Consider the following 23,372-nt stretch of genomic DNA (forward strand, 5'->3'; position numbering starts at 1 on the left):
GTCCACAAGAGTACTGCTTTCAATGCCACTCACAATGCAAATCAGAAATGAAAAACTTTGGCCTTGACCTAGACCATCAGGAAGAAGGAGAAATCTTTAGAGATATGGTTAAATGTAATACATGCCGTATGATCTCATTACCTATTCTTAAAGACTATTTGAAAATGTTAGATGAAAATAGCAATGACTTTACATTCTAAACATCATGGAACCCATAAAAATAGATCTGAAACAGTACTGGACATTCTAATTGACCTCCCACAACCCTCTTTTTATCACCTCATAATTTCAACTGAAAGTGTAGTAGAGTTTTGGGGAAGATCACTATGATGCCTACTTCAGGTGGAGTTGAGAGGGACAGCCTTTCTCTGTCCACCTCATTGTCAAGAAGCCCCGCAACCCCTGATAAGAGACTTCTGTGACTTCCAGTGGAGACGGCTCCATACAAGTCCAGGTAGACATGCCTGCCTGCGAGACCTGATACTCACCCGGAAGGACACTGCAGAAAGGCACTCTGGTGTCACCAGTCGTTAACAGCCCTCTGCCTCGTCTCCCGTCCCAGCTGAGGCTGCAGCTGCCGCAGGGAGTCCCAGCACAGCGCCCCCATGGCCATGCCCTCCTCTATTACGTACAGTTATCTCCATGACTTTTAAGAGGATGGCAGAGAGCAGTGGCTCGAATCCAGATTTACTGATGCAATTTATTATGAACTTCTGAAGAGATAAACAGAGGATTGTGTAGGAGCTCACTGAAATCACCAGACTGAGTTTGTCCATCCTTTTTTTTCCTTTTCTTTCTGTTACATTTAAATGGCAAAGGCATGAGTAATATCTCAAGGTCTATGACTAAGGGGGTAAAATATAAAACAGCAGTGTTTTCAGGTAGGCCACATGATGCTTTGTTTATATAGCATACATTTTTGGTTGTTTGATTTCAGCATTGTATCTGGAAAATATACTGTACACATTTATTTTCACAGATAGGGGTCTATTTTCTTTGCAGAGCAGGTGCTTAACTCCCATTAGCATAAATGGAAGTTATGTGAATTCAGTGAAAGACAGAGAAGACCCCTTTTATTATTTGGCTATAATTTTTATTCTATTCATGCATCTTCAAACTTACTTAAATAGACAGTGGTTGCATGCACCATTAAAATTTTCTAAGATCTAAAAATGAGCCTAGCTCTTGAATAAGTTTCGAGGATTCTGCTCCCCAAACTATGGGACGCAGTCTGTTTGTTTTGAGGCTGCATGATCCCATTCAATTAACTGAAAGATGGGTAAGATAACAAGTCATAAATTAACTACAAATAGAACCTGAAAATGTTGAGTGTATTCTTCTTCAGAATACACTCATAGAGACCTGTTAATCATTGTTGGATTTTTTAAAATGATGTGTGAACACACATATTCTTAAGAATTAAAAATAAAAAGTATTCATTGCTGTGGCTCTACCAAATAGCAAGCTTTTCTGTGTGTGTGTATATATATATATATATATATACATGGAGCTGATTTTAACAGCACTTGGGCCAGTGAGTGTGGAATTATTCACGTGTCCTGATGATTGATAGTCAGCCTAGCTACCTGTCTTTCTTGGAGATGTGTTTTATAGAAAGCCCGTTGCCATTGTTAATGCTTCAGTGCTGTCACACAGATGCAGCTGTCATAAATATCCCCTAACACCTATATTTGCTGCTTATCTGAATTAGTTAGAATGCTGTTTGCAGCACCAGTTGTGAAAGAAGCAGTTTATCTTCCACCTCCTATTATTTCTTTTTCCATTAACCTCTTCTAGGGAAGATTTTGTTTTCAGTTGTGATAAATACGCACAAGTTTGAAATCCCAGATTATGTTTCTACAGTAGTCGAATGATAAAACTCCAAAATCATTTCAGCTTAAAGTAGCATTTGAAAAATAAAATGGCAACTTAAAAAGTGTCATTTGGGAGATGAATAAATCTATCGCCCCAGCTTTGTTTGGTATCCCATTCACTAATTACCTAAGGAAATGTGTATTAATCTTCAAAATTTAACCCCGAGCTTTGGCAGCATTTCGTATAGCTTGTTTGATATGACTCTTTGGGGCTGAAGAATGGCAGTCATTTTATTACAAATTTTAATAAATACAATAAATTTGACATTTGTCAATATGTTAAAAGGGCCTTGAAAATTTCTTGGAAAGGAGAAAGGCAGGAGAATAGGAGATCAAATGCAACTGCTAAAACCATAAGGAATGATTTTAAATGGTTGTGTGAACGTATTTTAAAGCTGACATTAAAAATTAGGATGAAAAGTTTACTTGAAATCTCAACAGGAAAAATGACCTATGCAGTATACTTTAGAATGATGGTCAAAGTGTAATGTACGAGGACTATTAAAAAGTGCTTCAAACTGTTCTTATAGCCAGCTAGAATAAGAATAAAAGGAAAGAGATTCCATGAGCCATTTTCCTTGCACCTTAAATAGCAGTTCAAGATAGTAGCACCTGATTAACTGGAAGTACCGGGAGTTAAATAGGGTTTGAGCGACACAGAGCAAATACAATACGTGTATGGTTTTTAAGTGGATTACACTGAGGCAATAATTGTTTGCTTTGTGGAACGACTTCATGTTTTCCTGTAGGACAGTGCCTACATCAGTATTCCACAGGAATTTGTGCCCTGAATATAAATAATCCCCTTCCGTGGGGAAGAGGGGAACGCAGAACACAAAATACGAAGTTAAACTGAAGTTTGGGGGTTGATTCAGATAACAGTTCCTTAATGAAAAAGAACTGCACTTGCAATCAGTCGATGTAATTATTGTGCTTTATGAAAGCCATGATCCCCTGCTGATGACGAGCCTGATAGCATGGCTAAGCTCTGGCAGCCTCCAGAGGAGAGGAGGGCAGAGCGAGGCTCAGCTTACCAAAGTCCAGTTACAATCCCCCAAAACACTTGTGTTTCTCATTAAATGAGTGTGGCCATAAGTTGCCAGACTGTTGAAGGTCTTTTAAGTACTAGCTTATTCTTCAGAGGATAAACAATATTTTATTTTTCTTTCGCTGATGCTAAACACTTCTTTTGATTTTTCCCTCCATGGAAAAGACTTTGGCATAAACTATTCTGTGATGCCAAAATCCATATAAAAACGGAAAATCCAGATACTTAGTTCTGCCAGTAATATCTGGCTGTTTCATGACCTAGAAACAAAAGATTTGGGATTTTTCAGCTTGACTTTTTGGTTTTTAACCTGTATTTTTATTATCATAGTCACAAACCTGTGCAGTTAAGTCAAAAGCACAAAGGCATCTATTTGTATGGGCAGATTTGGGGTGCTAAGAAACATAATTATATAAAATAAGCTACTTCAAAATAATGTATTAGTTCATTTCCTTGTCATAGTAAATTATATGTATTTGAAATAAAATCTGGTTAAAATATATGATTATAATTTTAGTATTAACTTGATTTCTTCTAGGAAAAGTATTTTAAAAAGAAAAGAAAAAATGCTATTCCAATTAAAGTTATAATTATTCACCTTATACTGAATGTAGTAGCAGTGGCTTTTATTTTGATAATTACCTATGTAAAAGACCATGATTAAACTAATTACTATATAAATAGCGTGCTTGTTCAGGTAGCATTAGTTTATAAAAATGGGTTTAAGTATATTTTCAAGGCACTTTTTTTCTGAATTGATAAGAAAATACTTATGACTTTTATGTATTATGGAGTTGCTAATTAAATGTAAAGAAAACCCTGATATCTAATTTTATAAAAACCAAATTAATGTGTGTAGTAATTTGCAATAGTCAGTGAAATTAATATATTCCCATTTTGGTGATAATTGGTCTTTGAATATAAATCTTATGAAACAAGTATCAGTTTGTATAATTAATCATCTTTATGATTCTTCTGTGGCTCCAAACTGTCATCTTCAATAGCAGTTTGGATTTTGAAGCAGTTATTAATTATAGTGTTAATTTTTTTTTGTCTAACAAAATTGTGTTTAGTTTTAGAATTTCAAAACTGCTAAACTTTATCTTGAAAAATTACTGCTTAGAACAGTAGCCTCAACTCACAGCTTAGACCAGCCAAGCATGAAGCTGCCCCAGTCATATACTAGTCTAGATTAACACTGGCCTGTACAGAAAGAGTTGTTTCCTCTGCGATTATGTGTGTTAGTATTGGTATATCTAGAATAGAATATGAAATCAAATATCTGCCTTTACATGTTTATGTATAAATATTTATATGCCATATAGGCTGGACCGCAAAGTGAGGAAGTGAATGAATCATCATATTCTACTTTCGAGGAAGGTTTGCATGCATTTTTGAGAATGTCAGCTATCAGAACGTCTTTTCCATTTTAAAACATGAATTATTTATCATTTGGGGAGTATCAAAGCTTAACATTGTAGAAGAAATTTTGCACTCTTACTTTTTAGGCTGGCAGAGAAAACTGATTAGTGGTCCATTCCCCAGGATCTTTGTTCTCACGGCCCGCCAATACTTTCTAAACATTTAGACAGACTCTTTTATTTGTCTTAGCATCTTCTAATATCCTAAAAACTAGGCACCCTTTGACTTAGGGAAAAAAATCAGTTTGGCAGCCCTCCTTTGGCTAGTCACATTCCTCAGTAGAGTTTTCTGATCTTCAGAGTGCCGCATCCACAGAAACATAGATACTTTCCAATTGTCTATTTAAACAGGATAACCTGGCCTAGCACAGTGCCTGGCACATAACAGGCACTCAGTAAATAACTCAGTGAATGAAAGCTTCGCATGTGAAAGTCGAAGTTATTCAGGAAAAGCTTAATTGTGTGAAGCATTCAGAGGGCAGCCTCCAAGTTGGCTATAGATTGATGGACAAGAAAAAATAATCGTTTAACTATATTTGCATGGTAAAAGATACGTAGCAAATATATTTAGAAAAGAGTGCTTGTCCTTCCTCTCCAGTCTCTATCCCAGTCACTCTCCCCTCCTTTGCTGTTAAGAGTGAGCTCTTGGTCACTAGTGGTAATGAAAGCCTAATAATTGATTCAAATATTTGTCAAACCACTGGAAAAATGCTTCTTTTTCATTGTGCTTTTTTTGGACACTATAGATATGGTAAATCATGAACTGCATTATAAAAATACCTCTTTTATGCCCAAACATTCAGTAGGAGGGAATGACATTTCTTTTATTACCTTGGTAAATGTTTTTAAGTTGTTTCACAATAAGCCTTCTTTTTGTCAAAACTGCTTAGATGCAGTGGTTGCTAGGAATTTACTAGAAAACCTATGTTAATAGTCGCAGAAGGGGAAAGGATATATGTTTAGTCAGCTAGTATGAGAGATCAGTTTGAGTAGCATGCACTTTTTCATTTCTCTGTCATTTTCTTGATCTTTTGTGTTATGGATAAAAATGGTAATGAAGTTTAAAAAGTTTATTTTCCATTATTGCCCATCAGCCAATGTTTTTTAGCATTTTCCCCCTCTTTTGGGCAGAGGAATAGATTGTTCTAAATAATAGAAAAATAATGGTTAAGACATTCTTAGAAGCAAAGAGGGTGACAAGATTTTAATACAGATGTGAATAAGGTCATCTTTAAGTTTAGTGAATTAACTCTTTTTCAGCTGTGTGATTTTATTTTCCCCTTTTCAGGTAAAAACTTCAGAATTTTGTCATGCTTCCCATGATGCTACATTTTAACATGAAGAATATTTCTAAATGTTCACTTTGTTTAAAATTATTTCCTTCGATGTTTGCTGATTTATTGAAATTGATATAGACCCATATTTGTTACTGTTTACTTTTGGCTTTTATGTCCTACCTTTATTTTTTTCCTTAATTGAGTGGTAATGGATTTTTTAAAAGTATTGTTCTAACAAACATGCTATAAAAGTCAACCACACATTTAAAGATACTAGGAAGAGAACTTTAGTAGAAAGATCTCAAGGGTGGATGAAGGCTCCCTTAGATGGGATTTTCAGATAAAAGAAATTCTTTCTTAACCAAAAAATAGTCGGATATCATCAGACTACCGTGGGTTAGCATGCTGCTAAATTTCACAGAAATTTTAACCTACTGCCTGGTAACAGCAAATGCTACAGAATGGAGACTAATGTAACTGCTACTTTCTGGACGTCTCTAAAACTGCTCAAAACGCTAAGTTACCACACAGTATATCTTTTCGTGGTGGAGCACTGTAGTATATTTATGCGCTCTGTATACTGCATTCTGGCTTGGAATTTTGGTTCGTGGTTTCATCCATTGTTACCAGTGATGCTAGACTCTCCCGGGATTTAAATACAGTGGAGCTTGGTCGTTCAGTTCCGGCGGCTGTTTCATTGCTTATTACCTCCCACTTTGTTTCCATCTGTGTGTGTGGCAAAGGGAATTGTCCTTAAAAAATATAGGCTTCCTCTGAACACAAACGTGCGTTTGTACACCAGTAAGTCCACAATCTCCTGAATTGGGGTGCCATTAATAATTGTACTTTTAAAAAAGCTTTTAGAGCTTAGAAGGGTTTAGCATTTGTTCTGTGGAAACCCATGTTCACGTCCACGGTTTCTGTAAATGCATTAACAACAACAACAAAAGAATCAGTGCATATTAAAGTAAAAAGGTAATTTGTTAGATATCGTTTTAAAGAAAACTTTCATTTTTAGGTTAATGAAGGAGCTGCATTGTTGTGTATCTGTTTGGAATCCATGGTTAACATAATTGTCTCAGACTTTTTTTTTTAAATGACTCCACTTAATTGAAAGATTACAAAGTTGCTGATGAACCACACAGCCATGGAACATTCATCCTGAAACCTGGAGTCCTACTCATTGTAATTTGGTTTCTCAGATACATTAAGCATGGCAAACTGAAATTACGGAATACTTTTCTGTCTTAATAATCCAAGATTATTTTTTTTAAAGCAACCTTTTATACTAAGCAATGCCTGAGACGGATACTTTTAACATAAAAAATAAGGCATTGGGCTGCTAGGAGTTACTGCAGATAATGCAGCTATTTAAAATCAGCTGCTAGGTACTATAAACCCTTTAAAATTATTAACAAATGAGGGAGGCTTGACTGAGGACTCTTCAAAATGGTTAGCCCTGTGCTTATAAAAAGGGACACATGAATGATATTTGTGTGTTTAACCCTGGTTATAAAGTCACTTGATTTTTGTAAACAGCATGTTCAGCAGTTAAAGGCCTTACAACTTGAGCTAAAAATGTGGACTCCCACTATACAAAGTGCCATGAAAAGGAAATGGCTTGATAAAGTTGTATTGGTCATATTTGAAAAAGATGCATGTGTATGTGTATATTTACAAGAAATAATTATACTTGAAATTTGATTTTTAAATTAACAAAACATCTTCTTACAGGATTTTTCTTGTTATCCGAAAGAACCCTTTCCCCACACCCAGTTCATGAAACTTAGTCATGCAGTTAATAATAGCTATCTAGGAAATGATTTGTGTGGGTTTTTAAGAAAGCAAATATGATCAAATATAAGGATAGTTCTAAAAAATTCAGCTTTCTATATAGGTGAAAAGAAAATAGAAGAAAGAAAAGACAAGCAAAAAAAAAAAAAAAATTGGAGGAGAGGGGACATTAAGAAGGAAAAATAAAGGGAAAACATCATCATTTAGTTGGGCTTTATAATGTGCCAAACACTGAGCTTACGCTTTTTATATTTGGGGGAAGGTCTTATTTAAAACCGTATCTGGGTGATGTCTGAGGTAGAAGAAAAGTCAACCCTGGTTCCATTCTCAAACTCTATTGTGTGATCTGTGACCCCCCTTTAGGTGCACAAGAAGCCCAGGCAGAACCCCCAGTGGTTAGCCTAAGTAGTTTTTTTTTCCACAACTTTTGCACTTCTGCTTTTTATTTCTGACCTTTACATCTTCCAGGAATCGTAGAAGATTAAAAAATATTTAGAATCTTTTAGCAGGTAATTGAAAACATATCACCTGCCTGCCATTCTGCGATGGTGTGCTGGCATTTCCTAAAGGGGCGAGGCTCCTGATTGCCCCACACTGACATGTGGTAAGTTACGTGGTCTTGAGCAAATCATTTAGCTCCCTGTCCTTCTGTTTCCTGCCTGTTAAAGAGAGGTCTGTTCCTTAATGTCCTCACATAGCAAACATTAGAATTCTTAAAACAAAGCCACAAAAATGATATAGAATTGATCTGTATGCCACTCACATATGCCATTTTTAGGAATGTGTTCAATCTAACTGTTTAAAGAAAAAGAATGCATGACTATTCTGTGTTAAACTCACAGTACTTTGTTCACTTAGATTACCTTTCTCATCCTCTCCACATCTCTGCTGATAAATGGGCCAGACACTATCATCCCTGTTTTACAATTGAGGCAATGAGAGGTCAGTGCCTGACCATGGCCAGTAGCCAAGATGAGAATGAGACTTAAGTTTCCTGTCCAGATCTAAGGTTCATTTTACCTCCTCCTTACAGCCAAATTGCTACCTCAGAAACTACCTTTGGCCTTAGTTCCCTTGGCTATAAATATATGGTCATATCACATCTATAAGAGGCACTTACTCTTAAAGCTAAGATTTTTTATCTCAGGAATCAGCTCCCTGAGTGCTTTTGGCATAAAAATGCTTTCTACATTTAGCAAAAAGTGAGAAAACAGTCATCAAATTGTGGGGTTGGGGGATGGGGGGGTGGGGGAGTGTGAACTGGCTATTGGTGAACCCTGGATGAAGCAGCAGAAAAATCAGAGTCATCTCTGACCTAGGATGTGGATTTTTGGGGGATGACTCTGGAGGCACAGAATGTTTCCAGGTCCACTTTGATTCCTGGTCAATTTTTATGAGTCCTTTTTTATGGTATTCCCTTGATGTAACTATGAGCTATTTCCTTCACAGTGCTTCTCATATATGTTTTTTAATTAATTGAAGCTATTCATCACCATTTGAAACGTGTGAATATTTTTCCTATCAGAAATGTAAATTGTTTGAAAAGTATTCTAAACATTTTCAAGGGGAGAAATCCATAGTGATGGTCTAGATGTAGCCTTACTGCCTTAATAGAAACCTGAAGAGATGCTGAAGCCATGTCATTAACATGACAGTTTCTTCCCTGCTACTCGCTTGACACACAACACATACCAGGAAATGCTGCAGTTGTCACTGTAAGAAGGTAAATTTTAGGTTATTCACACATTTTGACCTAAGGAAACATAATTAATATTCATAGTCATCATATGTCAGAATGATTCACCACTGTATCTTTAGTCCTACAATAATGCCTGGCATATAATCGGTACTCAGTCCATGCTGACTAAATCAGTATGGAATAGATATATCTATATATACTAGTTAGAAGGGCATCTACATATACTAGTTAGCAGTCTTTTTCTTTGACTAAGAAACATGAGCAAAGATTTTTATCTTAATGATTAAGGTATAATTGGATTAAAAGTCTCCTAGAGAAAGTTTTAGATGCCTTTATGGTCATGAGACTCTTTTCTAGCCATTTCTAATCAGATAAAACCAGGCAAGAAGAGTCAGGAACTGCCAAGAGTAAGAAGGACATAGTTCTACCCAAACAGATGCTGTTTACAGCCAAAGATGTAAAATGAAAAGTGTGGTCTTCTTGTTTGTTAGGACGCCTGTTTGTTCTTACCTACAAATAATTCACATGCCAAAAATTACTACTTTGGGTGTGGAAACAGCCTGTGAATACACATTCACACATTCAAGCTAAGATTATACTTAAAGTGCTTCCTGATGGTGATATTTAATTCTAAAAATGGGGCAGTGTGCAGCTCACCTTCTAAATCTAGCATTACAATGATCTTGGGTTGGTTTTATAATCAGCTAGATGAAAAAGTGGAATAGGATGAGGTAGATAAATTTGAGTTTCTAGAAGCAGTTGTGTTCTCATCCTATTCTAATCAAGAATTTTTCATGTGTGAGCCAAAGAAAACTAACATTTCTGTGAAATTTATGGTATTCTAGAGAGGAAAATGCTCGGCAAAACAATTTAAAAAAATTCTAATTTTTCCAACCTAAGTGAAATTTTCACAGATCAAAAAGACAACAAGAAATGTTAGAATACTATGAAACACTTTGTGAGGGTGAATCTGTATTTTTAAGGACAAATGTAGTACTGTTATTTCTATCACCATGGAAAAGGTCAAATGTATTGCAGTGGTTCCACAGTAGGTTGTATTTTTATCAGAAACTTTTAAATTTGATAAAATTGATTTTTAGATTAATATACAGAAATCTGTTGCATTTCTTTACACTAACAATGAAGTATCAGAAGGAGAAAGTAAAAATCCCATTTAAAATTGCATCAAAAATATAAAATACCTACCAGGAATTTCCTGGTGGTCCAATGGTTAGGACTCCATGCTTTCACTGCTGAGGACCTGGGTTCAATCCCTGGTTGGGAAACTAACCTGCAAGCTGTTGGGCACTGCCAAAATAAAAAGTATATATATATAATTTACATATGTATGAAATATTTATAAATATATATTTATATATAAATATATGTATAAAATACCTAGGGATAAACTTAACCAAGGAGGTGAAAGATCAATATGCTGAAACCTATAAAACACTGAAAAAGGAAATGGAAGATGATTCAAAGAAATGGAAAGATATCCCATGCTCTTGGATTAGAAGATTTAATATTGTTAAAATGGCCATACTACCCAAAGCAATCTACAGCTTTAATGAAATCCCTATCAAAATACCCATGACATTTTTCACAGAATAATCCTAAAATGTATATGGAACCACAAAAGACCCAGAATTGCCAAAGCAATCCTGAGGAAGAAGAACAAAGTGGGAGACATAACCCTTCCAGACTTCAGACTGTACTACAAAGCTACAATAATCAAAACAGCATGGTATTGGCACAAAAACAGACATATAAATCAATGGAACAGAATAGAGAACTTAGAAATAAACTCACACATCTACAGTCAGTCTTTGAAAAAGGAGGCAAGAATATACAATGGAGAAAAGACAGTCTCTTCAACGAGTGGTGTTGGGAAAGCTGGACAGCATGTAAATCAATGAAATTACAATACTCCCTCATACCATATAAACTCAAAATGCTTTAAGACATGACACCATAAAACTCTAGAAGAGAAAATAGGCAAAACATTCTCTGACATAAATTGTAGCAGTATTTTCTTAGATCAGTCCCCCAAGGCAAAAGAAATAAAAGCAAAAATAAACAAATGGGACCTAAGCATACAAACTTTTGTACAGCAAAATGAAAACACAACCTATGGAATGGGAGCAAATACTTACAAATGCTGCAACTGACAGGGGTTAATATCCAAAATATACAAATGGCTCACACAACCCAATCAAAAAAATGGGCAGGAGACCTAAATAGACATTTCTCCTAAGAAGACATATAGATGGCCAATAGGCACATGAAAAGATGTTCAAAATCAATACTATTAGAAAAATGCAAATCAAAACCACAATTAGGTATTATCTCACTCTGGTCCGAATGGCCATCATCAGAAAGTCTGAAAATAATAAATGCTGGGAAAGGGTGTGGAGAAAAGGGAACACCCCTACTCTGTTGTAAATGGTGCAGCAACTATGGAAAACAGTATGGAGCTTCCTTAAAAAAACTAACAATAGAGCTACCATATGATCCAGCAATCCCACTCCTGGGTACTTATCTGGTAAAGATGAAAACTCTAACTGGAAAAAGATACACGTACTCCAAGTTCATAGCGCACTATTCACAAAGGCCAAGACATGGAAACAACCTAAATGTCCACTGACAGATGAACGGATAAAGAAAATGTGGTATATATGCACAATGGAATATTACTCACCCATTAAAAAGAATGAAATAATGCCATTTGCAGCAACATGGACAGACCTAGACATTATCATACTGTGGGGTAAGCCAGAGAAAGACAGATATCATATAATATCACTTATATGTGGAATCTAAAAAAATGATACAAATGAATGTATATACAAAACAGAAACAGACACACATAGAAAACAAACCTACAGTTACCAAAGGGGAAGATGGTGGGGTGGGGGTAGATATACATTAGGAGTATGGTAATAACAGATAGAAACTACTACATGTAAAATAGATAAGCAACAACGATGTACTGAATAGCACAGGGAACTGTATTCAATACTTTGTAGTAACGTAAACTGGAAAATACTTTGAAATATATATAACTGAATAACTGCTGTTGTACACCTGAAACTAATAATTTTTAACTCAAATTTAAAAACTCAAAGATTTCAGTGAAATTTTATAAGACCTTTTAAATTTAATGTTTTATTAATGGAAATATTAAAATTACTACTTTGATTTCTTTACCAAATACAGGAATGAGACTTCCAAAAAAATCATTTTTGATAATTTAGATGCACAACTTTATATGTCATCAGTGATAATTCTATCCCAGACTGTATCTGGACACACATACAACCCTTAATGTTTCATAATCTTGTCGTTTCTTAACAGTCTTGTCACTACCACCACATGAAACTATGTAATAAACACATTGACTTGTTCTCTTGTTTTAGTATATACTTTCTATACATTGCTATCAATAAAACATTACATATGGCATCATATAGTAACTTAAATTTGTGCCTTTTTAACCAATAATATAGTGTTACGTTCAGGAGCCAAACCCCTAGAGTACATCACTTTTATCAGTGAGACCTAGTTTTTTCCAATATTTAATGTTATATGAAGTTATGAGGCATTTTAGATTTAGCTTGATTCTCACCTTATATAAGAAAAAGTTATAAATGTGTTATCATGATTGGCTTTTGTTTCTTCTTGGGCTTTTTGTTTTATGGTTCTTTTTGGGAGGGCTTGGTCATGAGTTACAGAAGAGACAAGAAAGCACAGACCTACTCTTTCATATAAATATGTTGCCAACCTTTTGCTGCTCATGCTTTTTGTTAGCTCTTTGTATAATTTCAATGAGGACTTCATTTTCTCATTTCAAATGAGGATTCATTTCCCCAGTACAATATTTTCTAAAATTGAAGACAAAAATGAAGAATAGTGGAACATAGGAAAAGAACTCAAAGTAGAGAAAATGAACTGAGCAAAGGGGTAACAGTGCCCATTCACGACTATTGTAAACTTGTGACATTGTCTAAAAAGGAATTTGGATTCATTTCAATAACTAGGGAAGTATTTAACCATTCAGAACTCACTCATAAGACTAAAGGAGAGTTCTCATTATACTCCATTTCTCAAAATTAAAAATAACCAATAAAGAAGTACCAAAAAAAAAAGTTGTTTAAAAAAGAAACAAAACTTACCCCTCCCACCTGTATATCATTTCCAGAATTAAATCCTCGAAACATTTAACCTCAGGACCAGTACTGAAGGATGTACTTTGTAGGACAATGATGCCACTCCCCAATAAGTTGTCTTGAATAGATCGTAACTGAGAATATCATCAACTGTAATAAAAATTGAAAGTTCTAAATGTTTGGCTTGATATGGTAAGAAATTTTTCATCTATAAAAGTGATCTCAAAGTTTAGATTTGCTTTTCTGTTTTTGAAACTGTATTGATTGAGATGAATGTGTGTTATTAACATTTATGGAATATGTGGATAGCATGTGTAGCACTAGTATCTGTAGATGGATTACATCACCTTACAGGGTATTCCTCCAAGAAAATGGCTCTATAGTCAAATTTTATTCTATATGAAAACCATTCAGCCTTCAACTTGATGCTGCCTTCTCATCTTCAGATAATTATCTTTTTTATTCCAAACGCTTGCATGGTCCCTTTAAACAATTCATTTTTAGATGCCATGTAGAGAAATCATTATCCTTTAAATCACCTAACAGAAATTCATGCATGCAATTTGCGTCAGGTGGGGTTAATTTTCTCCTTACTGAATTGTGCACAGAAGATATGTGGGTGAAATTTTATAATCCCTCTTTTTAGTGATTCAGTACAGCATACTGGCTAAGGATGTAAATACTGGAACCAGATGACACTGGCACTGATATTTGCTAGCTATGCAACTTTGGCAAGATGGGTTAATCTTTCTGTGCCTCAATTTCTCCTTTTGTAAAATGGAAATACTAATATTATCCTACATAGCATTGCTGTGAGGAATAAGTAGAATCCATGTAAAGTACTTGGAGCAGAACTCCTGGTAAATCTTAGTTATTCATCGGCATCATCACATACGATCTTTCTGGAAAAGCCAAAGCATCATGTTAAAGCAGTGAGATTTCTTTGTATATGTAAGCTATACTCTTGTCATATATATTGGCACATTAGCAACACTTTTTTAAAAAGGATCAATAGCATTGACTTAGGAAGACAATACCACCATTATTTCAAATTCCTAATAATGCAGTTTTTATTTGTCGTGTTAGCTGTTTGTCTTCTTACTGCAAGTGCTTTAACGTGGCTACTGTATTAACTGTATAGTTTACATAAGTTTTTAATGTTTTATAGATCCCATGTGATTTTGCTACTGAGAGTGACATTATTCTCTTAAATTTCTCTTAAATTGTCAGTTCAAGAGCGATACTTCAGAGATCTGATTCAAGGAAGAATACCTGATTTGTTTCAAGAGAAACAGTCACGCAGGCTGCAAGGCTTTCAGCATAAAAGATATCTTGCTTACCATTTTCCATTAATTTGCTTTGCAGCTTGCAGTTCCCCACAATGATGAGTGGACCCGATTTGCCAGGACCCTTGTGGAGATTCGCGCTAATAGAGCTGATAGCGAGGAGGAAGGCACCGCTGAGTTATCTACCTAGTGGAAGAGAGCGGTCCCCACCTTGACCTAAGAGAGCTCAGCATCTGCAGTCATCAAGTCTGCTTGTATTCAGTGTCCATTCAGTATCAGTATTGCTGTGACCTTTGGGGTGCCGTGTTGTGCCAGCTTCGCTCCGAGTATTCCAAATGTATCCCACCCTACTGTCCACTGACCTGAAATTCACCAGAGCATTTCTGTATATTTCTGTCTCAAAAATGGGGGTGGGGGGTGGGAGCCTTTTTGGGTTGAGTTGTTGCCTTTTAACTACTTAGTAGCTGTATTTAATAGCTGGAAACCTCTGGTTAAATTTGTGCTTACACGCACTTCTGGCATAGTCCTATTAAATCCATATGAAGCCAGATATGATTAGGTACAGATGTGGTGTGCTTCATGCTATGTTGCAGGGCCAGAGACTTGAGATGTGGTGTTTTACACGGTGACTCACATTATGAATGGATTTACTAGAAGTACATTGCTGCTCCTTATTTATTGTGGTGTGCTGCATGGAACATATTTATTTGAAAGCATTAAAATAAATGATCCTAGAGCATGTGCATAATGAGAGGACTGCATTGTCTCTGTTGCTGCTGAGGTTACATTAAGTTCCAAATAACAATTACAGTATGCCGGTTCCACTGAGGACATGAAATCGTTAGAGGTTTGTTGCAGGGAATGGAATGAATTTTAATGCCTATTATTTCTAGGTACGTTAACAATATTTCAAATATAGTTGATCACTGATACTTGTCATTCAAGCTAACCCAGTCTGACAAAAGTCTGTGGGTCCTAAATATGACACCAGTATCGCCAATAAAATGTTCCAAACCAGGTATGCACCAATGTGGATAAATCCTTTGCTTGGGAAAAGCCTGATTAAGATTCTGCTGTGGCCAGGGGGTAGGGGAGGTACATGAAGGCCATGTTAAAGGTTGATAATGAATTTATAGGCGGCCAATCTGGCTGGACTTAAACCAAGACCCCAGTTTTATTTTTATGAAGGAATGTGTGTGGTATTTTTGGAAAGTGCTTTCTTGTCTCCTTCACCAGAGCCACTTTTACCCAAAGATTATCTCAAGTGTTGGAGTAAGAAGAACAGGTTAAGATGAACAAATAGCAAATGTTCCACACATTTCCTTATTTTTTAATTTATACCAGAAAATTATGTTTATTAGTATTGGACTAGGAACTATGTTTATAAACAACTTTATAGGATTTTTTTTTTTTCAAAAAGCCATTTCATGCCTAGAGAGAATTAAAATAGTGGCTGAGTCATGAAAAACATTTGAAGACAGTCTTTGGCTTTTTAGGAAGAGAATTTCCATGGTGCTTTGTTGGTAGGGATTCCTTGAACTGTGAGATTTCTTTTAATTTTGAAATAATGGTACACTTTTCTCTAAGTGCTATATGGTGTGTTAATATTGAAACTCTTTATAAACATTAAAAATTTAAAGATAAACTATGAGTGTCTAAAATAGGTTTAAAAGCAATCCAGTGAGACAAAAGACCTGTACTCTCAAAACTATATGACACTGATGAAAGAAATCGAAGATGACACAACAGATGGAGAGAGACACCATGTATATGACTATACTGCTCAAGGCAATCTACAGATTCAATGCAACCCTTATCAGATTACCAGTGGCATTTTTCACAGAACTAGGACAAAAATTTAATTTGTATGGAGACACAAAAGATCCCAAATAGCCAACAAAGAAAAATGGAGCTGGAGGAATCGGGCTCCCTGACTTCACACTATAATACAAAGGTACAGTAATCAAAACAGTATGGTACTGGCACAATAACAAATATAGATCAGTGGACCAGGATAAAAGCCCAGAAATAAACCCATGCACTATGGTCAATTAATCTACAAGAAAGGAGGCAAGAATATACAGTGGAGAAAAGACAGTCTCTTCAATAAGCAGTGCTGGGAAGACTACATGTAAAAGAATGAAATTAGAACATTCTCTAACATCATACACAAAAAAAAGTCAAAATGGGTCAAAGACCTAAATGTGAGGCCCACTGTAAAACTCTTAAAAGGAGAACATATGCAGAATGCTTTTTGACATAAACCACAGCAATATCTTTTTGGATTCACCTCCTAGAGTAATGAAAATCAAAACAAAAATAAAAAATGGGACCTAATTAAACTTAAAAGCTTCTGCACAGCAAAGTAAACCACAAACCAAATGAACAGACGGCCTACAGATCAGGAGAAAATATTTGCAAATGATGTGGCCGACAAGGGATTAGTCTCAAAAATTTACAAATAGCTCATGCAGCTCTATGTCAGAAAAAACAGATAACCCCATCAAAAAATGGGCAGAAGATCTAAATAGACATTTCTCCAAAGATGACATACAGATGGTCAAAAAGCACATGAAAAATGTTCAACATCATTAATTATTAGAGAAATGCAAATCAAAACCACAGTGAGGTATCACCTCACACCAGTCAGAATGGCCATCATCAAAAAGTCCACAAACAGTAAATGCTGGAAAGGGTGTGGAGAAAAGGGTACCCTCCTACACTGTTGGTGGGAATGTAAGTTGGTACAACCACTATGGAGAACAGTATGGAGGTTCCTTAGAAAACTAAAAATAGAGCTACCATATGATCCAGCAATCCCCCTCCTGGGCATAAATCCAGATAAAACCATGGTCTGAAAAGATACATGCACCTCAGTGTTCACAGCAGCACTATTTCCAATAGCCAGGACATGGAAGCAACCTAAATGTGCAACAGCAGAATAGGTAAAGAAGATGTGTTACATATATACAATGGAATATTACTCAGCCATAAAAAAGGAACAAAATAATGCCATTTGCAGCAACAGGGATGGATCTAGAGATTGTCATACTGAGTGAAGTCAGACAGAGAAAGAAATATATGATATCACTTATATGTGGAATCTAAAAAAAAAGGGTACAAATGAACTTATCTACAAAACAGAAATAGAGTTACAGATGTAGAAAAAAACCTTATGGTTACCAGGGAGTAAGGTAGGGGAAGGGATAAAATGGGAGATTGGGATTGACATACATACACTACTATACATAAAATAGATAACTAATAAGGACCTACTGTATAACACAGGAAACTGTACTCAATACTCTATAATAGCTTGTATGGGAAAAGAATCTAAAAAAAGAGTGGATATATGTATATGTATGAGTGATTCACTTTGCTGTATACCTTAAACTAACACAACATTGTAAATCAACTATATTCCAACACAAATTAAAAAAAAAAAAGAAAAAGAGCTACCATACGATCCAGCAATCCTACTCCTGGGCATACATCCAGAGAAAACCATAATCTGAAAAGATACCTGCACCCCAGTGTTCACTGCAGCACTATTTACAATAGCCAAGATGTGGAAGCAACCTAAATGTCCATCGACAGAGGAATGGATAAAGAAGATGAGGTACATATGTACAATGGAATGTTAGCCATAAAAAAGAATGAAATAATGCCATTTGCAGCAACATGGATGGACCTAGAGATTATCATGTTAAGGGAAGTCAGAGAAAGACAGATACATATCTCTCATGTGGAATATAATTTTTTAAAAAATGATACAAATGAACTTCTTTACAAAACAGAAACAGAGTTACAGATACTGAAAACAAACTTACGGTTACTAAAGGGGAAATGTGGGGGGGGAGGGATACCTCAGAAGCTTGGGATGAACATACACACGGTACTACATGTAAGACAGACACCCAACAAGGACTTACTGTATAGCACAGGGAACTCTACTCAGTATTCTGTGATGACCTATTTGAGAAAAGAATCTAAAAAAGAATATATGTATATGTATACCTGAATCACTTTGCTGTACAGCAGAAACTAACACAACATTGTAAATCAACTATACTCCAATAAAATTAAAAAAAAGAAAGGCAATCCAATGAAAAGTACTAGGAAAAAAAGTTTCTCAAACATTTGCTAAACGGCCTTAGAACAAATCAATAACCCATGAGCTGTCATAGACCAAAGTCTGAATGATTCAGTGAGTGAGGACTATGAAAAGTGCAAAGGCCAGTCACTTGCAGTAGGCACATTAAAAATTATAAGAGCTTGTGTGTGTGTGTATACCACCATGGTAGCTAGTCTCCAAGACAGTCTCCCATTTCTTATGTGGTGTTGTCCCATCATGAATCTGGGATGACTTTGTGTAATGATGGACCATGGGGGAAGTGATGCTATGTGGCGTTCAGGACAAGGGTATAAGAAGACTTACAGCTTCCTTCTGGGTCTCTTGGCACACTCACTCTTAATCCCCAAGCCACTGTATAAGAAGTGCAACTAACCTAAGACCTGTAGGCTCTACTGTACAAAGGCCTAAGCTCATAACAGAGTGGCCACGTGGATACAGAGAAAGATACCCAGCCAGCCCACAGCCATTCAAGTTCTCCCAGCTGATGTCCCAGATGGAATGTGGTAGCCATGAAAATTTGCCTCTAAGATCTCTTATTGCAAAGAACATAATTCACTGACAGCTCCAGCTGCTTTGCTCTAGAATCCACCAGCATGTTTGACTAACGTCTTGCTTCCCAGCCAAGAATGAGCATAACAGGGATAGTGAGGCAGTCCTGTTCCTGGGAGATGTAAGAGTTCTCTGAGGTGTAACTGGCTCAAGGACTTCCTGTCAGCATGGCTAAAACTTTCCTGGAACTGTACTTCAGCCTAAGACTAATCTTCTTTCCTTTCCCTTCCCTTCCGTTTCTTTCCTCCCTCCTTCGTGAGGTCAGACACACGTCACTCTCTGATTTCTCTTCCAGCACAACCTGGCGGGGGACATGTGACCTGACAAAGGAGTAAAGCGACCATACACCAAAAGAGTGACAAGAATTAGCTTGTGCCATTAGGGGTCAGAGGAGTCGCACTGGGGTTGGGTTTTGAGGAGTTTGATTAAGGGAGCCAGAATGCACAACCAGATAGGTCAGAGTTTGACTTTGAGACACTTTTTTGGGATATGTGATTTTATACTCTGGCAAGGACCCCAGGGCACAGGATGGCTGTTACAGTGGCTCTTAGAAGTCTGAGAAAGCTATAGCCTACACGTAATGAAATGAACATGTTTGCGCTGCCCTGACAGTGCAGATAGAAATAAAGAGGTCGAGGGAAGCAGAGAGATTAGAATGGATATGCTGTGTTATATATAAGGCTAGAAAATACATCCAAGAGTTAGCGTACCTTCAGGAGTGCCCAGAGTACACACCCTTCCCCAAAGCCATTAGCAATGAGCTAGTTGGAGAGGCATAAACATCTCTAGGAATTTTAGTGGTGGCCAGCCCAGAGCTGATGGTAGGAGAGAGAGTCACAGAGCAGGGCTTTTTAATATCTGTAGGAATGATGAGACCTTGAAGTAACAGTGGCTAGGTGGTGGCAGTTAACCACAGTAGCCAGAAAATCACATTTACCTTAATGGTCTATCTAGGGACGCACTACTGTATTTCATTGAGTTTGTCCTTATATAATACCACATTGTCGTGATTAATATAGCTTTTACTGTATCTTGAAATCAGGTAGTGTATGTACTCCAACTTTGTTATTCATTGTGAAAAAATTGTTTTAGCTTTTCTAGGCCTTTTGTGTTCCCATATGAATTTTAGAATCAACATGAAATTCTTAAAACCATACTGCTTGGATTTCTATTGGGATTTCATTAATCTATACATTAACTTGAGAGAGTGGACATCTTAACAATTTCACATCTTTTAATATGTGAACAAGGTGTATCTTCCTATTTATTGAGCCTTCTTTAATTTACCTCACTAATATTTTCAGTGTGTAGATTGTTTACCTCTTTTTTTAAGGTTCTTAGATACTTCAATTTTTCATTGTATTATAAATGTTATTTTTAAATTTTATTTTTCAAATGATTTTTGCTAGTTTTCAGAATTAAAATTTTTTTTTGCATATTGACCTCATATTTTGCAACCTTGCTAAATATACTTATTACTTCTAGTAGATTTTGTAATCCCATTGGCAATTACCTACATAGTCATGCTGAGAATAATGAAGATTTGACTTTCTTTCCAATCCTTATTTTTTTTTCCCTTACAGCACTAGCTTGAATCAATGTTGTATTGAAGAAATGAGAGCAGACATCTTTACCTCTTTCCTAATCTTAGTATCAAAAAGTTTGAATGTTTCACTTTTGTCACATGAAGGAAATTCCACTTTATTGCTAGATTGTTAAGAAGCTTTATCATGGACAGGTACTGACTTTTTTCATATGCTTCTGTTCTATGTCCATTGCTATGGTCATTTTTCTTTTTTTTTTTTTTCATTTAAAGGATCTTCCCATAATTGTTCCTTAGGGATACTGGTCTGTAATTTTCTGTTCTTGTAATGTCTTTGTCAGGTTTTAGAAACATGATTCTGCTCATATGATGAGTTGAGAAGTGTTCCAAGCTTCTCTTTTTTGTGAAAGAGTGTAATATTTGTATTATTTCTTCCTTTAATGTTTGACAGAATTCACTAGTGAAACCCTCTAGCCCAGAGTTTTATTTGTGGGAAGGTTTTTGGTAACAGATTTATTCATTTAATAGAATAGGGCTATTCAGATTTTCTAGTTTTTTGGTTCTATTTTGGTAAGTTGTATTTTTCAAGAAATGTGTCCATTTCATCTAATTTGTCAAATGTATTAACATAAAGTTGTTCATACTGTCCCTCTTATTAGCTTTTCATGAATGTAGAATCATGGTGATGTCTGCTTTTTAATTCTTGATATATTGCTAATTTGTCTTTTTTTAAAATAGTCTTTCCAGTTAATCAGTATTATTCATTGTTCAAAGAATCAGCTTTTGGAATTGTTGATTTTCTCTAGTGTCTACTTTTTCTTCTATTTTGGATTGAATTTGCTCTTCTTTTTTCTTACTTCCTAAAGTAGAAGCTTAGATCATTGGTTGTGAAAAACTTCTTTTCTTCTAATTTAGGCCTTTAAAGTTATAAAAATCCCTCTAAGTACTGCCTTTATCCCAGAAACTTTGATATGTTATGTTTTCATTATCATTCTGTTCAAAATATTTTCTAATTTCCGTTGTGGTGTTGACTCATGAGTTTTTTTTTTTTAGAAGTGTGTTTAATTTCCAAATATTTGGAAACCTTTCCAGATATCTTTGTTTTCATTTCTAGTTTGATTTTGCTTGGTAAGAAAACATAGAGTAAGAAATATTCTGTATTTTGAATCCTTTGAAATTTATTAAGATTTATTTTATGGCCTAGGATTCGGTCTAGCTTGGTCAATGTTCCATGTACACTTAGAAAAATGTAAATTCTTCATATGTTGGATATGTGGTTCTGAAAATGTCAAATAGATTAAACTGGCTGAGAGTATTATTTCAATTGTCTATAATCTTACTGATTGTTTTCTATGTGTTCTATCAGTGACCAAGGAGATATTAAAATATATACTTGTGGTTTTGAATTTGTCTATTTGTCCCTTAGTTCTCTCTGTTTTTATTTTTGTATTTTGAAGCTCTGTTACTAGGTACATACATATTAACTTTATTATATCTTCTTGATAAACTGACCCTTTTCTTATAATGAAATTGTTTCATTTCAACCTGAAGGGTGCCCTTTAGCATTTGTTGTAGGGCAGGTCTACTAGGACAAGTTCTGAGCTTTACTAAGCTGGGAAAGTATTAATTTCTCCTTTATCTCTGAAGAATAATTTTGTCAAAAGTTGAATTTTTCATTGACAATTTTTTTCTCAGCAGTTTGAGTGTCTTGTCCCACTGCCTTTTGTTTTCTATGTTTCCAGATAAGATATCAGCTGTTAATCTTTTTTAGGCTCCCTTGTATATGATGAGTTGCTTCTCTCTTGTAACTTTTAAGATTCCTTCACCGGCTTTGGCTTTTGACAGTTTGATTATAATGTGTTTAGGAGTGGATTTCTTTAAGTTTTTCCTACTTGGATTTCATGGAACTTCTTGAATGGATAGATTAATCTTTTCATCAAATTTGGGAAAACTCTAGCCATTATTTCTTCAAGTATTCTTTGTACTCTGACTCCTTCTGGAACTCCCATTGTGTGTATGTTGGCATGCATGATGGTGTCCCACAGGTCTCGATTACATTTTCTATCTTGTTTTTTTCTTTTTGTTCTTCAAACTGCATAATTTCAATTGATTCTTCATGTTTTCTTATGCCACATTCTGCCTATTCATGTCTGCTATTGAGCTCCCCAGTGAAATTTTCATTTCAGTTATTGTGCTTTTTGACTCCAAAATTTCTACATGGCTTCTTTTTATAATATTTACCTATTGGTATCTTCTATTTTTTGAGACAACATTTCATACTTTCCTTTAGTTCTTTAGACATGGTTTCCTTTAATTCATTGAGTGTGTTTATAATAGCTGATTTAAAGCCTTTGTCTAGAAAAATCCAATATCTGGGCTTTCTCAGGCAATTTCTATTGAGTTCTTTTTTTCCATTGTATATGCCATATTTTTTTTTTGCATGTGTACTTTTTGTTGTTGAAAATTTAATATTGTAATATATCCAGTAATTATAATATTGTAATGTGCAACTCTGGAAATCAGATTTTCTTCCCTCCCCAGGATTTGTTGTTGTTGCTGCTTATTGTAATTGTAGTT

The 23,372-nt window shown here is 35.5% G+C and overlaps 1 protein-coding gene across 3 annotated transcripts in view; it reads left to right on the top strand.

Moving 5' to 3' along the window:
• DYNC1I1 (dynein cytoplasmic 1 intermediate chain 1) overlaps positions 1-15,582 on the top strand; it is a 317,415-nt gene extending 301,833 nt beyond the window's left edge. For 2 of the 3 annotated variants that reach the window (XM_057731073.1, XM_057731074.1), the window contains one exon: positions 14,648-15,303. In XM_057731073.1, the coding sequence (XP_057587056.1) occupies positions 14,648-14,758 (111 nt within the window). In that variant the 3' untranslated portion in view covers positions 14,759-15,303. Of the gene's footprint in view, positions 1-14,647 lie in introns of all 3 variants that reach the window. The other variant, XM_057731071.1, reaches the window with a different exon arrangement.
• The last annotated feature ends 7,790 nt before the right edge of the window (positions 15,583-23,372 follow it).

Source organism: Hippopotamus amphibius, chromosome 4 (genome assembly GCF_030028045.1).
Source record: "Hippopotamus amphibius kiboko isolate mHipAmp2 chromosome 4, mHipAmp2.hap2, whole genome shotgun sequence".
Taxonomy (NCBI): domain Eukaryota; kingdom Metazoa; phylum Chordata; class Mammalia; order Artiodactyla; family Hippopotamidae; genus Hippopotamus; species Hippopotamus amphibius.